The sequence below is a fragment of the Hipposideros armiger genome, unplaced genomic scaffold, assembly GCF_001890085.2.
Source record: "Hipposideros armiger isolate ML-2016 unplaced genomic scaffold, ASM189008v1 scaffold_114, whole genome shotgun sequence".
Classification (NCBI taxonomy): Eukaryota; Metazoa; Chordata; class Mammalia; order Chiroptera; family Hipposideridae; genus Hipposideros; species Hipposideros armiger.
The window spans coordinates 1,566,794-1,584,652 of NW_017731464.1; the positions used below are offsets into that span (position 1 = coordinate 1,566,794).

A 17,859-nucleotide genomic window follows, 5' to 3' on the forward strand; every position below is an offset into this window, starting at 1 on the left:
GAGTGGATCCCAGAGAGGTGAAGAGAGCTGAGCCAAAACGTACAGGGAACACAGCTTGGCTGTCCTTCAGCTCCAGGCTCTTCTAACACTTGGGGACTGAGGTCACCTGACCCTGGGACCAGAGCCCCTTGAAGAGCACCCCTTACTGTTTCGCAGGGCTCGCTCTGCCTACCCACCCCTGCACACCACCTGGGGGCTTCCGGTACACCCTCTGTGTGCAGGGGTGGAACCACAGGGGTGTAACTGCTCCCTGCCATGGCCTGGGTGTTGGTATCTTAGCACAAGGCCTCAGGAGCAGCAAGTCTGGAATCCCAAGACCACTCTGGCAGCCCCTTCCTGAGAGCCGTGTTTCCTCCATACCGATAACTCCACACCAACCTCCTAAAGATCTGGCAGCATACTGGTGGCTCCAGGCACACAAATGAGTCTTCCAGGCCACAGCCAGCTCCATCTTTATATGCCTATCAAGGAGCCACAGAAATATCCCTGCCTGTTCCAAAGGATCTAAAACCCAGGATCTAAAACAGGTCTCGCCACCAGGGGGCAGGCTCTAGGGACCACTGCTTGAAGACCAGGGGTGGTGAATACCGGAGGCCCCCAGCTCTGCTGAGGGTCTAAAGGAAAGGGGGGCATATCTGTGGGCCCCACCCATAGTCAGGACATCATACCCTCACCGTGACAGCATACTTCATCCCCTGTCCCCTTCTCCAGACATAACCAGAGCTGAGATTTTTCTTCCTGTGGGATGAATGTGAGCTCCATGCTCTCCCAGACCACATGACCTTGGCCTACAGCTCCCAGTAGGACCCGCTTTAAGTCCCTCCACAACAAGGCACCCCACATGACAGCCCCATTCCTCAGGTCTCCAACCCCAGCACCACCATGCAGACATCCTACCACAAGACCAGTCAGCCACGTGTCCACTTAAAACATGCTGGCCTGGAGCAGGTAACTTCAGTCACCCATGTCTCACATCTTCAGGTCACAGTCAACAATATCACAGAATTCTGGAGGGCCCTGTCTGGCCCCCAGGCCAGGAGGGCCCAAGAAACAAAAGACAGAGATAGGGGGCAACTCATCAGATCCTCCTATGGGTTATGTAGCCAGGCTCTGGGGTCCTTTGCCCATCCACCATGCGCACCCCACTGCTTGCTGTATGCTTCCTGAGCCACAATTCTCTGACACTGAGCTCAGCAAGACCAAACACAGGCTTCCCCGGCACACTTCCTGAGTGGACAGGAAAACCCCGTGTGTGCCTGGGTTTTATTTAACATTCCCTCAGACAACATCCAGAAGCTGGCAGAGGGTAAGATGTGACGCTGAGCTGAGGTGGGGTGTGGGGTGTTGGCGGCATCTTCAAACTGCTTGAAGGGAGCTGAAGAGTTCACCAGGGCACACTGTCTGCCCACATCCATTCCTTGCTCCCAACGCGGTGCCCTCCTGGCTCTGCGACCCACCACTCCACTAGGTTCCATTTGTTCTTATCTCCCAGTGGGTTTCTCCTTCTCACCTGACTCTGGCTTTTCATGCTGAAGCGATACCAACACAGTGTTCCTGGTGTACCCACACCCTCGTTAGCAAGGTGCTCTCAAAACACATTGGCGAGTACGTGGCTTCTTCCCTCCACGTGTGTCCATTCCCCGTGGGCCAGAGGCTCCCCCGGGACAGGCGTAGTGTTTTCCCCTTCAGTCTAGAAGCTGACTGAGGATAGATTTGGCATCCTTTCATGGCACACAGCCCAGCATGCCATATCTGAAAGGACTTGGGTGAGAACATTGAGTGACAGGCAAATGGAGTCTATGCCCAGCCTGCAGCAGGCCCCTCCTGCTCCTCTCAGTCCTTCCAGGGTTTCCTAAGGATCCCACAGGCCCTGTGTTCACTCTCATCACCCCATCAGCGCGTCCCTTTGGCTTTCTGAGGCAATCTGAGCTACCACCAACTGGGAATGCCTGGCACGCTCTGCCCATTGGGCCCAGACCAGAAATCGGCCTCGATAGTAGGCCAGTGAGAATCTGCAGTTCCTGACAGGACTCTGTCTCTTCTGTCATATCCCCAGTTCTCTGTGCTTCCTAGTGCAGTGCAGCCAGCCCCGGGTCCCAGGTGGGAAGCCCTAGCTCAGAGGGTCTTGGGACCTGCCTGGGACTGCACTGTGACTTAGTGCTATCACAAGGAATGGAAGATGATCCCAGACCCTCTCCTGGGCAGCAGGGAGGGAGGTCCCATCTCTTCCAGTCTGTGCTCACTCAACTGGAAGCTAAATCAGTTTAGCTCTCACACCCCCTTCTTGGAGACATGGTTTGTAAAGGATTGGCAAGCTCTGCAGACAGCCAGGGGTCCCAGCCCAGGGAAAAGAAGGCATCAGGTTCCTACCTGGTAAGCAGAAGTGCAGGCATACCATGGGAATCAAGAGTGAGAGGATAACAGGTAAGGTCTTCAGGGGATGTCACCAGCCTGGCTCAACCCCGGACAGGGACCAAGTGTGAAAATCTCTGTCTCAGGGGTAGATGCGTCTTTGAACTTGGAGTGGAGCAAGTGCAGAAGAACTTGCAGGAACCACCAGTGTCACGGATGTATATAGGGCTAGAGAGATGTTTGAGCAGCTCAGCCAGGAAGCTAGAAACCCTGGCTGAAGGCACTGGGGGCCAGATACACAGCAAAGTAGGAGCCCCCTCCCTGAGATGCGATAGAAAAGCACCAACCAGATCCCAACTCAAATTCTCTCTTTCACCAGCTGCCTTTATGCCTACAGTTTCTCCATCAGTGCTCTGCACCTTTAGGTGTCCTCTCCTGGATGCCCTGAAGTCCTTGGAGTCCTTCTTAACTATAGAGATGTGATCTGTGATTTATAATAAGAAATATATATTTAGTCTTAGTCCCTGTTTCTGGCACAGAGTTTCTAAAACGCTTGGAGTTTCCTAAGTGGTAAGAGCAGTAGAGATGTCTTTTGTTATGTTAATAAGGGACTTTTGGAAAGCACCTAAGGATGAGGGCTGGCTGCCAGTGGAGCCAACAGTGTGATTAGAGGGTTTGAACTTTCAGCCCCACCCTCTACCTCTACCTCCTCACTCCCTCTACCCAACCCCCACCACCTCGAGAGGGAGATTGAGTTCAATCACCAATGACCAACGATTTAATTAATCATGACTATATAATGAAGCCTCCATAAAAACCCAAAATGACAGGGTTTGGAGCGCTTTTGGGTTGGTGAATACATGGAGGAGCTGGGAGAGAGGCCTCCTAGGAGAGGGCATGGAAGCTCCGAGCTCTTTCTCCATACCTTGCCTTATGCATCTCTTCCATCCGGCTATTCCTTTTATAATAAACCAGTAACCTAGTAAATAAAATGTTTCTCTGGGTTCCAGGAGCCACTGTTACAAATTAATTGAGCTCAAGGATGGGGTCGTGGGAACCTCCAGTCTATAGCCAGTCAGAAGCACAGGTGACAAACTGGACATGCAATTGGCATCTGAAGCAGGGTGGGGGTGAGGGGGTGGCAGTCTTGTAGGACTGAGTCCTTAACCTGTGGAATCTGATGCTATCTCCAGGTAGATGATGTCAGAACTGAACTGAATTGTAGGACACCCAGATGGTGTCAGAGAATTGCTTTGTGATGTAGGGGGAAAACCCCACATTAGAAATTGGAACTAAAAACAATGAGGAGCATTAGAAGAGTGAAGAGTTCAAAGTGGGGACAAAGTGGGTTTCAGGAGGTGATGGAGACAGGCTCAACGAATACAGCACTGAACCAGCATGTTCTACCAGTGAGCACTGACTGAGAATGGAATGGATTCACCTGGGAAGTGGCATCTTCCCATCCAGGAAGCATCCAGCCTTCACTGGCCTAAGACTCCTCAGGAGAAAGTTCCAGCATCAGGGGGGCAGTGAACCAGGAGTCCATTGAAGTCTCTTTGATCCCTGAGAGTTTAGGAGATGCACCCTCTGATTCATGTCCCCACTTGGACATCGATTCACTGTGTGACTTCAGTTAGGCACTCTCTTTGGGTTTCAGTACCCAGCAGTGGTTCCCGTCAGAGCTCTGCCCAGACTGGCCACTTTCTGACTCACCAAGCCAACCTAAAACCCCTAACCACACACACACACACACACACACACACACACACTCACACACACTCACAGGGCAAGGTGGCCCCACTCTGTTTAAAAGAACTCAGCCCAGAATCCCCCCCGCCCCCTCCAGCATCACTGGGAGGAAGTATTTCCAAATCGCTAGTTCCCCTAGTGCATCTTGGGAGGCTGACCCAGAGGAAAGGTCAGGAATTCTACTGACCAGGAAGAAAGAACCCTGCAGAGTATATTTAGCTCACTAAAAATAACAGGAGTCCAGAGATCGGGCTGGGAATTGTCTGGGAGGACTGGGAGAGCACTGGGAAGGCTGGGGGAGGGGCCGAGAGGACAATGGAGGAAAGGAAGGGGGCCTGACATGTCCCAGTAGCAGGGGACAGGGATGTCTGTCTCTCTTCCTTTGTGCTCTGTGACCCAGATGACTCAGATATTCTGGATTGGAGAAGGGGGATGGGTGGTGAGGGAAGGCTGCCAGGGAGATTGGAGGAGCCGTAACCAGGGCTGCAGGAAGCTTGGGAAGACATCAGTTTCTAGTCTGGGGTTCTAACCAACCCCAGGAAGGGACCCAGGGGCAGGCCAAGCTGGTGTGAGGCAAGGCTGACTTGAGCCCTGCAGGTGACACTGGGCTCCCTCCTGTCCCCCTCCCGTCTCTTCCACCCCAGAGCCCCTCCCAGGCACCCTGAGCTCTGGCCAGGGAAGGCCAGGCCTGGGTGGTTGGAGCTGGAGTGTGACACAGCTCTCGGGTCTGACAGACAAAGCCTTGGACCAGAAACTGGCCTGATGCAGAGGCCCGATGAGCACTTACCCCTGTAGGCTGATTCTTGGTGTCCAGAAGGGGGACATTGAAGCTGGCAGACAGACTGCGGGTGGCAAGGACCTCCCGGAGTGGGACCTTGGCTTCCCCTAGGAACCTGAGAGGAGGAAAAAGTGAAAGGTAGAAAACCAGCCTAATGTGCCGGCTCTTCTCCCGCTGTCCCCCTCACCACCACCACCACCACCACCATACAAACACCATACAGACAAGCTGATCTGCCTAGAACACCCGAGTCCCCCAAGACTCCTCAAAGTCCCCCCTGCAGCTCTGCCTCTAGTCACCCCAAGCACCATCCCTGGAGGGCCAGGCACTCTCCCTGCACAAGAAGGACAAGAGACACCTTCCCTTCCCCCAAGGTCAACTTTGACTCCCTTCTGCCCCTCCTCAGAGGCCTAGCCCCAGCACCCCAGTCTGCCTGGGTGCCCCACATAAGGTCTGCCTGTCTTGGCCATCAGACCTCAATAACCCACCACATAGGCATCTCCTGAAAGCAGGGGCACTTTCTCCGCTGTCACATCTGCATTGCTCCCACGCCTCAGCAGCTCATCTGACCCAAGTCTATAGAGTCTATCTATACTGGTTTCCCAGGGCTCGGCCAGCAATGACTATAAATAAAAAAACAAATAGACCTTCTTCTCTTCAGGGTCAAGAAGAAAAGAAAACTGCGACAAGGTAGGCACGCCCCACTCCCAAGAGAGAAACCTGTCTCACCACACACAGCTGAGGCCACATCTCTGACTGAGAAAAGGGGTCCCATACACGGATGGGCTCCTAGGAAAGAGTAGGTAACCATGTGATGATCAGTGAAGGGACTCTTCGAAGAGTGCCAAGGAAAGCGGTTAAGTTCCCTAAGCTAGGATGTGGGCAAACCGCATTCTGCAGTGGCAGAAGAAAGTGAGGGGCTGTCAGTAGCCTATGTCAGTCACAACTGAAGTCTGGTGTCTGCATCAAAGTTCTGCTTCCTACTGTCAGAGCACCAACAAGGAACAGCCACAGGTGGCCTCTCGTCATTTGCTTCCTAATTTTTTTATCCCTAATGAATAAACAGCACACCTGGTATCTGAGACCTTCTTCTTCTAGTGCCTGTAACAACTGATTTGAATATGGGTTTTTATGACCTCATGAAATAAACTTTAATCTTGACCTAATTAGCTCATTTTTAAAACTGGCTGCTTACAACCCCACACCCATTAGGATGGCTACAATAAAAAAAATAATAAAAAATAAATAAATAGATAGATAGATAGATAGATAGATAGATAGATAGATAGATAGATAGATAGATGATAGATTAAAAAGCCAGCCGAGTGGCTCAGTTGGTTAAGAGTTGGCTTAAGAGCGCAAGCTCTGAGCAACAGGGCCGCCGTTTCAATTCCCACATGGGCCAGTGATGCTGTGCCCGAGCTGAGCTGTTGCTGAGCTGCCACAGGATGGCTCAGCTAATGTAACAAGATTGCCTGTTCAATGGTGGGCTATGCCCACCCGCAACTAAGACTGAACTTGGCACCTTGAGCTGAGCTGCTGCCCAGATGGCTCAGTGGATACAGCGTGTGCTCTTAATAAGGTTGCTGGTTCAACTCCTACACGGGATGGTGGCTACGCCCACCGGCAACTAAAACTGAACACAGCACCTTGAGCTTAGAGGCCACAAGCCGCCGATAGGCAGCCAGATGGCGACTGGTGCCCTCCACAATGAAGGTTGAAGAACAACAACTTGGCTGGTCCCCTTCCCCAATTCCCCAACACTGTCCCTCTCCCCCAATCCCCCAATAAAATATTTTCAAAAAAACAAAAAAAAACGAAAACAGAAAACAAATGTTGGCAAGGAACTCCATGCACTATTGGTGGGAATGAAATAAAAGGTACAGCCGCTGTGAAAAACGATATGGCGGTTCCTCAAAAACTCAAAAATAGAACTAGCATGTGATCCAGCAACTCCACTTCTGGGTATTTATCCAAGAGAACTGAAATCAGGGACTCAGAGATATTTGTACTTCCATGTTCATAGCAGCATTATTCACAATAGCCAAAAGGTAGAAGCAACGCAAGTGTCCATCGACAGATGAATGGATAAACAAAATGGCATATGCCTACAATGAAATATTATTCAGACATAAAAAGGAAATTCTGATACCTACTACAACATGGATAAACCTTGAAGACATTAAGCTAAATGCAATAAGACAGACACAAAAGGATAAATGTTGTGTGATTCCACTTATATGAGGTACCTAGAATAGGCGAGCTTATAGAGACAGAAAGTAGAATAGTGGTTATCTGGGGCTGGGTTGATGGGAAAGGGGAGTTATTATTTAGTAGGTACAGAGTTTCAGTTTGGAGTGACAAAAAAGTTCTAGAGGTGGATGGTGGTGATGGTTACACAAAAATGTGATGTACTTAATGCCACTGAACTGCATACTTAAAATGTTGTGAGTGAAAAAGGGACTATGTAATAAACTTGACAAGCTCAGGGAGTTACATGGCAAACCCAACAAGCTCAGTGACCAAAAGTAAACACACAGGATAGTCTTATCATAAATTCCTAACTGGGCAGGTCATAGGAGGTAGTCACGTCCCAGGCCTATAGCTTCTCTAACAAAGGTCAATCTTGACCTTAAGTGAGCCCTGTCCATTTTTACTCATCTAGGATAACATACCTTTGAAATATCAGAGTAATTTTCTTTTTCAGACCCCTCAAAGGCACAACCCCAGGCACCAGATCACAGACCACAGAACCCCTCATTGTTATCTTGTTGCCCATGTACCATCTCTATGTGCTGTAAATGTTAACTATCCTGTACCCACTGTATAGAAGAAGTATGTATCTCCATTTTACTTTTTATCCAATCCTAGAGATTTCCCCACTTTGCTTTCTCCCACCTCCTTAATCTCCCATGAATAGATTTCATGTACCTTTCTTACCTTTCTCCTTTGAGTCCAAATGCATAAAAGGAAATGCAAAACTGCCATTCCCTGGAGCATTTTCTCAACCTGTGGAGATTTTGTTCCTGGCATGTCCTCAAAATTTGACCCAGACAGACTCTTGTAAAACTTTTCTATAGGCTTAGATGTTCTTCGGTCGACGATGGTTAAAATGGTTAAGTTTTGTTACGTATATTTTACCATGATAAATAAATAAATGAACTAGCTGCATATGTGAGTTTCTGAACAACAAAATCCTTCCATTTTCATCCCTCTTGGAAGCAGCAAACTCTTGGTCGGTCACCTTACAGGTTTCCTTGCTAACAAGGCAATAAGCCTGATATATGCTCAAGACCAATTTCTCCAACATTTCTGTAAAGAAAGGGCTAAAAGGAGAGATGCTCACTAATACTCATCCCAGGCTCTAAGAGCACTCACACTGCTAGGAGAGTCACATTTTCTAGGATTTGGACTGGTTTGTATTATATTCCTTCACAGCATGGAGCAAACTTGTACCATAGCTTACTAAGCTGGGGCTCCTTGAGTGTCTCCATCCCGAGGCCAGTGAGGAGGAGACACCTGTCACCAGTGTGTTGCCTTAAGGGTCCTCAGGACTCAGGGATTATCAAAAGGACCAGACAGGGAGTGTAGAGGACAATGTCTCCATGTGACACTGGTGGTCGAAGTCACCTGCCCTTCATGGGAAAACTGAGGCAGCAGAGTGGAGGGGCTTGCACAAACAAGAGGTAGGGCCTGGCCTGGAATTCAGGTCCCCAGATTCCCTGAGGCATCAGCCCGGGGGAGTGGGAGGCAGGCCAGACAGAGGAGCGAAGGGAGCACAGGCCTGGTCATCCAGTCTGATGTACACACTGTGGCCAGAGCACCAGTGGGGCCAGAGGACACAGAGCAAAGCCAGCCCTCCTCTGTCTCCCTTTCTGGCACCCAGCCACCCAGCCCCACCTTTCCCTAGGAGAATTCCCAGAAGAGGGGCCGGGAACAATGGGAGGAAATGGAGAAGGAAGCCGGGCCCCACCTCTGCCAGCCCAGGCACCTTGGCCAGGAGGGACTGCTTGTCATTTCCTCCCTCAAAGCCTTTCTGGGCCATGAAATGCCACCCCTGCCATAGGCCCTGAGGAGCTGAGTGGCTTTACCAGCCCCCATTCCCCAAGAAGGAAGGGCTGGAGGCAAGCTGCCTGTCCCTAAGCCAAAGGAGCAGGCTGCCCCTGAGTGGGCAGCGCAGAATCGCTCTGGGAGGAGGGCATCCCTGGGTGGTGGCAGGGGTCTGAGGCTTGATCACAGGAAACCCTGAAGGCCACTCTTCATTCATTTCACAGAGAATGAAGGAGCGGAGGCTTTATGCTGGGGGCCTCACTCCTGGGAAGACCCACCCCATCTAGATATCAAGGCTGAGACACAGACCCTGGAGCCCAGAGGCCTGCTTCAGGGATGCCCCGTGCTCAGCAGGCAGCAACCAGTGATAGACAAGATTCAGTGGGCGTCAAGGGAAGGAACGCCCTGGGGTTCTACACAAGTTGCCTCACAGCCAGCTCAGTGTATCAGCAGAGCCTGGCGGGTTGGAAAGAAACCCCTGGGCCTTGGCCCCACCCCCTGCAGCCTACTCAAAGAAAAACGCCACTGCTCGCCCAGCCTTCTCAGACTTGGTCATCCATCTGGGCTATGCTGTGTTCTGGAGCCCCTGGAATGTGGGGGCAAGAGAAGCGTAGGGGCTGAAAGAGCTGCTGCTATCCCACAGACAGAAAGAGAGGTCAGGAATTGGCATGGGGGAGGGAGGGAGAGGGAGAGTTTCCATACTGATAGGGCACATATTTTTCCTCCATGGAAAAAGAACTCATTCCCAAATCCACGATCCAGTAAGGCTACTGCCCTATCAGAGATACGAGAAGAGCTATAGGGTGGGGGCCTCCAAATCCGAGCCTGACATGGGAGGGTGTAAATTAAGGGGGCCAAGTAAGTTTATTTTCATGAAGCATGAAGAAATCTAAACAATTTTATTCTAAAACACTGGGCCATTTTACATCATTGCTTGTAAGAACAGGATACAGGAGGCAACCCAAATATCCATCGTGGAAGAGGGGTAAATAAAGTACAGTACAGTTATGCCGTGATACTATACATACAGCTATAAAAATAATGGGAAGTACCTGTATAAGGAAAATCTTCAGGATGCATTGCTAAGTGAAATAAAGTACACAAGAGTATGTGTAACATGCTATCTATACTTAGAGTAGTCAAAAGCATGGACCGAAAGTATAATGGCGGTTGCCACAGTCTGAGCCCACACCCCCACCTCTATGGGCTCTCACACCCCAGGGCTCTATTCCCCCGCCCTGATCACCCCAGGGCCAGGTACCTCACAACTCCAGACAGCTGCTACGCCCCAGAGCCCGCCAAAAGTGTTCAAACTAGCCAATCTTAAACCCACTCGCCCTTTCTTTTCCAAGGAAACCACAATCAAGACTCCTCCCCACACTTTCTCTTTCCCCCACAATACCTCCCTTCCCCTGGCGAGGCAGGTCCTCTCTGCTTGTGAACTGTGAGTAACAAACCAGTTTTTTCAAAGGCAGTCGTCTCCTAATCTGTTGGCCTCCCCATACCTGAGTAATAATAAAACCTACATTTTAAGTCACAAGCCTGCTCATTCTTCATTGGGGAGATTAGGGGTAAATGGTCATTTTTTAAAGTTTGGTAATTGTACTTTGTAGATGGGCTAAACTCTCATATGAAGACAAGGTTAGGGGGGTCTAATAGTATACACCATGCACTGGAGTTTTGGGGGGTATCCTTGAAGGCTGGGCCCTGAGGAGAGGGAGCAGAGGTTGAAGAGAAGGGTCCAGTGTGGGTACAGGTCTGGTAACATGGCAGCTGCCTGAGACACCGGGAGAAACCAGCCAGAGAGAGGCAACCCTGCTTGTGGTGGGGATAGCTTAGGGACCCTAAGAGAGTGGCTCTCCCACTGAAAGCAGTCTCCACACTGGCAAGGGGTCCCCCAGGCCTTCTCCTATGCCATGGTGCTGTGAGCTGAGGAATGTAGGGGTACAGCAGCCCAGAGAGGGCAACAGCCCCAAGTGCTAGGAGCTGTGATAGGGAGTCAGAAGATGAGACAAGCGTGTGCAGCTCACACTGACACTGACAAACAAGAGGATGGAAGACAAACCCCCCTCCCTCAAACACCTGCAAGGAAGGTGACACACAGCTCCTGTTCTATTGGCTTTATAGGACGCCCCAGGTGGCAGACAATCGAGTGTCACACACACAACCATCATCCTCCCATGCTGGGTCACTCCCAGCATTTTCAAACAGTACCTTTCAAATTATAGCAGCTCATTGGAAACATTCCTCCTTTCAACTATCTTCCAAAAATAAATATTTATCACTGAGTATTAAAAATAAGAACTCTCAAGTTATCCTACCTGAATTGAAAACCCAGCTCTGCCGCTTGACAGCTGTGTGGCTGGGCATAAGATATACCCTTTCTGAACCCATTTCCTCATCTGTAAAAGTCATCTATTCATTTGACAAATACGTAGTGAGCCCCTGCCATGGGTCAGGCACTGTTGTAGGTACTGGGGATATGGATTGAACAAAATGGACAACCACCCCTGCACTGCTGGAGCTTCAAGAGAATAGTGCACACCTCTGAGGGTTCTCGTAAAATCGGAGCTGACATTCCTAACACTCCTATGTGTGCCTGGAGCATAGACAGGGCTTGGCCAATGTCACTCCTTTCCTACCGACCTCACTCACCATCTTCCCATCCTTCTCTGCACATTCTTTTCCCACTGATCACTGTGAGGACCACATTACATTATGACTTGAAGCGTTGTCATATGGAAGAGGTTAGATTTATTTTTGGTCATTCCTGGTGGTAGAATAGAAATGAGACCCTCAGAATCTCAGGGTAAAGGACAATGGCTCAATAGAAGGAAGAACTTTCTAGTAGAAGAATCCCGGCCCAGAACGGGGCTCTTCCTAACTCTAGCACTGTCCTACAAGGATGGAGATGAGCCTCCAAGCCTATGACCCACAGGTCATCATACCTGCCCAAGGAAGGAGGCTCCTGTGAAAGCCTGGGTGACCAGTGCAAGTGCTGGCATAGGGCAGGGTCAGTATGTGACAGCAGTGGGGTTAGACAAGTATCACCACCACAGCCTCCCACAAGTAAGGCTTACACAGCCCAGGCTGGCCAATGTGAAGGGAGAGCTGGCAACGGAAAACTGGTTGGCAAGCAGCATGGTAAAGACTGAATCAGGTAAGAATCACCTGTGGATGCTAAACCTAGGTGGACATTTTGATGAGAAGCAGGATATTTACAGTGTCTTAAAGTGTCGCTCAGACTTCAAGGCAGGAAAAGGACAGGAAATGCACAGTGGAACAATCAGACAACACCTTAACAGGTGTTGGAAATGAATATCACCCGTGAGTGACATCATGTGCCTCCAGGTTCTGACATGGACACAACACACCTAAGAAGTATTCTGGCCGGTAATTAGTAACCAAATCTAATCACGAATCCACTCATGAGAAAAACACTTGACCCCAAATGAGGAACATTCTATTTTTTTAAATTGGGGCATTGTGTTATTGAAAAATGCAAATTATTGTACTAGACAAAGGCAACCTACAGAAATATTCCAAATTAAAGGAGGCTATGGAAACATGATGACTAAATTTAATATGGGAGTCTAGATGAGATCTTTTACCCAGGGAAGGGGGAGGGGGAATTGCTATAAATCACATTATTTGATCAATTGATACAAGTAGTGAATTAGATAAAAGTACAGCAACCATGTTAAATTTACTGAAGTTGCTAACTGTACTGCGATTATGTAAAAGAATATCCCAGGGGCCGGCCGAGTGGCTCAGTTGGTTGAGTTTGCTTAAGAGCATGAGCTCTGAGCAACAGGGTCTCCGGTTCGATTCCCACATGGACCAGTGAGCTGTGCCCCAGTTAAGATGCTGCTGAGCTGCCAACAGGTGGCAGGATGGCTCAGCTGGTGAAAGCACATGCTCCTAATGACAAGATTGCCTGTTTGATGGTGGGCTATGTCCATCCATGAACTCGGCACCTTGAGTTGAGCTGCCACCCAGATGGCTCAGTAAATAGAGTATGTGCACTTAACAGCAAGGTTGCCGGTTCGACTCCCACATGAAAAAAAAAAAAAGAATATCCTAATTCTTAGGGAATATACACTGAAGTGAAGTGTATATTTGGGGATAAAAGTCCATGATAAATATAACTTACCTTCAAATGGGAGAAAGAGAAAGGCAGGCAGGAGGGAAGGAGGGGGAGGAGAAAGAGAATATGACAAAGCAAATGGATAGGATGTTGATGAGAAATGAATCTGAGTAAACAGTATATGGATGTTTTCTTGAGCTACTTTTGCAACTTTCCTATAATTATGAAATGATTTCCTAAAAAAAAAAAACGCTCCAGAGGGGTTTCCATGTGTCAGTTTCTCATTTATTATCTTTTAAACTAAGAAAAGGACATGTCAACTAAAAATGCATAGACACATTCATCATGGACTCAGCTGCACCTTCCTGTCATCAGATTCAGTGTGTCAGGGGTGACAGGAAAGTCAGAGAGCCCATCCTAGTTGGACACACACACGCACGCATGCACACACGCACATACGCACACACGTGCTCAGGGGAGGTTTAAGGACCTGGAAGAGGAGACACCTGTCAGCCCTCCAGCCCTCACCATGCATGCCTGGCCGGGAGAGAGGCAGGAAATAAGGGACAGCCGGACATTCCCACCCCTCGAGCCTGCCTGGCATTAGCCTTCCTACCAATATCTGATTCCACCAGGGCTGCCCAAGGGTAACTCTAAATAGTTTTCCACTTCAATCCACAGAAAGACAAAAGAACAACTATTCTGAAACCCAGGGGTGTCCTGGATAGAATCCAGGACAAAATACAGTTATAAAAAAATCCTTGGAAAATAAGGATCTCATCAGTGCTTCTGAGCACACTGAGAATAATGGGAGGGTGAACTGTAAATATTCCTGCCCAAAACAGCCTCCCAAGAGTCCAGGGGGGGGGGTCTGCCAACCAACATACTGAAACCCAGGGGCTGAATTTAGGGCCAACTCTAGCAACAGCAAACCGCCTCTCTCCCTTTTTAAGTGTCTAAGTGTACATACGCACACCTGGGTGAGTGTCCATTCCTATGTGGAATAACAATGTGACAGAGAAACCGACAGATGACAAGCAGGGAGAAAATACCCTCCCCATATAAAACAGGCTGAGGGTGAAAATATGCAAACTATTGTGAATTACTAAGAAAAAAGACAAGCAACTCAAAATATAAGGACAGGTAACTGTCAAAAGAAGAAATATAAATGGGAGAGGCGGCTGGTTAGCTCAGTTGGTTAGAGTACAGTACTCATAACACCAAGGTTGCTGGTTCAATCCCTACATGGGCCACTGAGCTGTGCCCTCCACAACTAGATTGAAACAACTACTTGACTTGGAGCTGATGGGTCCTGGAAAAACACACTGTTCCCCAATAAAAATTTTTAAAAAAGAAATACAAATGGGCAATAAACACATGAAAAGATGCTCAACCTGACAAGTAGTCAAGGAAACACAAATAATAAGATACCATTATTTTTTCCCATGGCACAAGCAAAATTTAAAAATTGATGGACTTTTTTCTCACACTGTTGGGAAACAAATTAGGAAAACATTTTGAAAAGTAATCTCGTAGAAATTATGAAAATGTTACATGCTCTTACCCTTTGATCCAGTAATCCCACATCTAAGGACCTACCCTAAAGAAAAAATAGCATAAGGACATAGAAACATTTGGATAAAAATGTTAACTGGATAATCATTGGAAGCAAAAAGTTGGAAAGAAGCCAAATAGCAGTCAATACAGGTTAAATTATAGTGCACCCACATTGTGGTATACCACACACCCATTTAAAATGAGCTGATCATCTGGTCGGCCGAGTGGCGTGCTGCTTAAGAGTTGGCTTGGGATGCCAGCTCTGAGCAGCAGGGCCCCGATTCGGATCCCACATGAGGGCCAGTGACATTGCGCCCTCTACAGCTAAGATAGTGAATAACAGCTCGACCTGGAGCTGGTCTGTCGTGAGTCCCCGGTGATGGTGTAGGCTGCAGTGGAATTGGCCAGCAGCTGGCTTGAGCTTTTGTGAGCCACTGTGAGCTCCAATGGCCGGCGAGCGACTGCCTCACCCGCGAAGAGGGCAATGATAATACCAACATGGGCCAGTGAAGCGACATCTTTCACAACTAGACTGAAGAACAAAAAGGACCTTTCCCCTCCCCCAATTCCCCGATAAAATCTTAAAAAATATAAATAAATAAAAATAAAATAAAATAAAATGAGTTGATCAGTACACACTGACCTGGGAAAGGGTCCATGATGAAGTGACAAAAAGTGAGATGCAGACCAATATGTAGAGCATGGTTCCATTTTTGTGTAAGTAAATGTATATACATGTATGTAAACAGTTGCTTGCATATGCTTAGGAGAAGATGAGGAGGCTATGTACCAAATTGTCAACAACGGACCCCACTGGAGGGAAAGAAGGAGTGGTTGGGGGTTGGTGGGAGAACTTGCACTTTTTCCTTTATAACCTTTTAAAAATGGAGCTTGCCGGGCGCGGTGGCACGCGCCTATAGTCCTAGCTACTCGGGAGGCTGAGGCTGGAGGATCGCTTGAGTCCAGGAGTTCTGGGCTGTAGTGCGCTATGCCGATCGGGTGTCCGCACTAAGTTCGGCATCAATATGGTGACCCCCCGGGAGCGGGGGTCCACCAGGTTGCCTAAGGAGGGGTGAACCGGCCCAGGTCGGAAACGGAGCAGGTCAAAGCTCCCGTGCTGATCAGTAGTGGGATCGCGCCTGTGAATAGCCACTGCACTCCAGCCTGGGCAACATAGTGAGAGCCCGTCTCTTAAAAAATAAATAAATAAAATAAATAAAATAAATAAAAAATAAAAATGGAGCTTATTTATACTTATAAAAAATGCTTATATTTTTTGTACTTTTATGGGGGCTTTAAATTTTTTAAATAAAAAAATGTGTGTGCATATATGTATGCGATATGTTGGTATGCACTCAGGTAGAGCCATGTGTCCACATGGGGCACGCCCATGGTGTAATGTACACATGTAGGTGTGGTGTATGTATGTGCACCCTGCTACTGCCATCAGCCCCTACATCCTGAACACCTTCCGTGTGCCAAGCGCTGAGTAGGCATTTGACACCCATGCATATCTCACTTAAATTTAGCAACAACCTTGCAGTGTAGGCACTGTTACTGCCATTGTCCTGATGAGGACACAGAGGTTCAGAGAGGTCCAAGTCACAGACAGTTGCCAGGACGAGACACACTACTGAGAGTGGGGTCCCTGACCCTTACTCTCATGCTACCACCCCTGCCCTGCTCTGCTCTAACGGACAGCCTGGCGCACTGAGACCTGGCGCACTGAGATCTGCTCCTGCCCAGGATGGAACTCCTTGACCACATCAACACACTCCAGGTGTGAGTGACAGGCATTGACTGATCAGACCGTTTCTCCCAGGCATCTCTGCCATTCCCCAGGCATTCTTGCATGAAGGTCCTCTTAATAAGAGGACTAAAACTCATGTTCAGCTCCTTCCTGCAAATGCCCACATGTCCCCAGTAAATTCATTCCACTGTCCCAGGACGGACCGAGACACCCCCATCTCCACCCTGGGGGCACCAAGGCCCACTCCAAGCTCAGAGACAGTCTTACAGGAGACAGGCACCTATGTCAGGAAGACCCACAATTTCCAAAATATCTCCCCATAGCTTACTGTGGGCCTGACGTTTACCATTAGTATTCCCTTTGTAGTCTAAGCAGAGTCTGGCATATACAGCAGCATCCTCCCAGGTTCCTAAGAGGAGCAAACCACTAAGCCATAGGCGGCCACCAACACTTCAGTATGAATTAGTCCTTTTTCAAAACATAGCTGGCTGAGAGCAGCCTTTGATGGGAAAGGGCTGGATCAGTGGGACTTGAAGCCACTGGGGTCAGCAGGAGGGCAGCATGAGAGAGAAAGAAAAGGGGCTGTGCCAAAGGGAACTACCATTTATGGAATATCCCTTTGTGGCAGGTTCATTAGATGTGCTTTTACATTTGGTTCAATACTCCCTAAGGAGGAAGAAACAGGTTCAGAGAACTTAGGTGACCTGCCCAAGGCCACACAGCTGCTGAAACTAGACACTCGCTCTTCCCAAAGTCCACACTCATTCCAGTGGACCCGCTTATCCAGCCCCGTGTGGGGGTGGGAGGCAGAGCAGCTGAAGGAGGCAGAGCAGCAGCAGCCTCTGCCTGCTGGGCCCCCACATCCATGACTAGGGGAAGGGGAGGCAGCAAGTCTCTGTGTGTGGGTGAGGGACCCCCTCAATGCCCCATTTTATAGTGTCACCAGGTCACTAAAAGGTTATAAGTGGCTCACACTATTCCAAAGAAAACGCTATTGTGAACACCTAAAGGAAAGCTTCTTTAAGGCAGTAAGCACCTCCCAACTGTTCTCGATGTAAATCTAGGTCTCCTTCTACACTGCTTGATTAAAGCGGGGCTGGGTGTACAGCCACCCTGAGTAGGGTTGCCAGATCAAATACAGGACTCCCTGTTAAGTTTACATTCCAGATAAATAATGAATAATTTCTTAATGTAAGTATGTCCCATGCAATACTGGAACCCTTCAAACTTAACTGGGTGTCTAGTGTGTTTCTTTGTTGGACCTGGCCACCCTCCCCCAGGCCTGGAGAGACGTGGGCCAATGAGTGGCTGAAGTCAAGGAGAGCATCATTTTGACCCTGGTGTTTTGAAGGGTGGATATTTTCACCCCATGGAGACTTTTGCTTTCGTAGTTCCATTTACTAAACATTTAAATAATAAATACACTTACGGGCCGGCCGAGTGGCACAATGGTTAAGAACTGGCTTGGGACGCCAGAGGGCCCCGGTTCGGATCCCACATATGAGGGCCAGTGACACTGCCCTCTACAGCTAAGAT

General features: G+C 48.9%; 1 protein-coding gene across 21 annotated transcripts in view; it reads right to left on the reverse strand.

Annotated features, from left to right (window-relative positions):
• Nucleotides 1-17,859, reverse strand: part of DYSF (dysferlin) — a 208,338-nt gene that overhangs the window by 159,601 nt on the left and 30,878 nt on the right. For all 21 annotated transcript variants that reach the window (XM_019647673.1, XM_019647669.1, XM_019647671.1 and 18 more), the window contains exon 4: nt 4,889-4,994. In XM_019647673.1, coding sequence (XP_019503218.1) covers nt 4,889-4,994 — 106 coding nt within the window. The remainder of the gene's footprint in view (nt 1-4,888; nt 4,995-17,859) is intronic.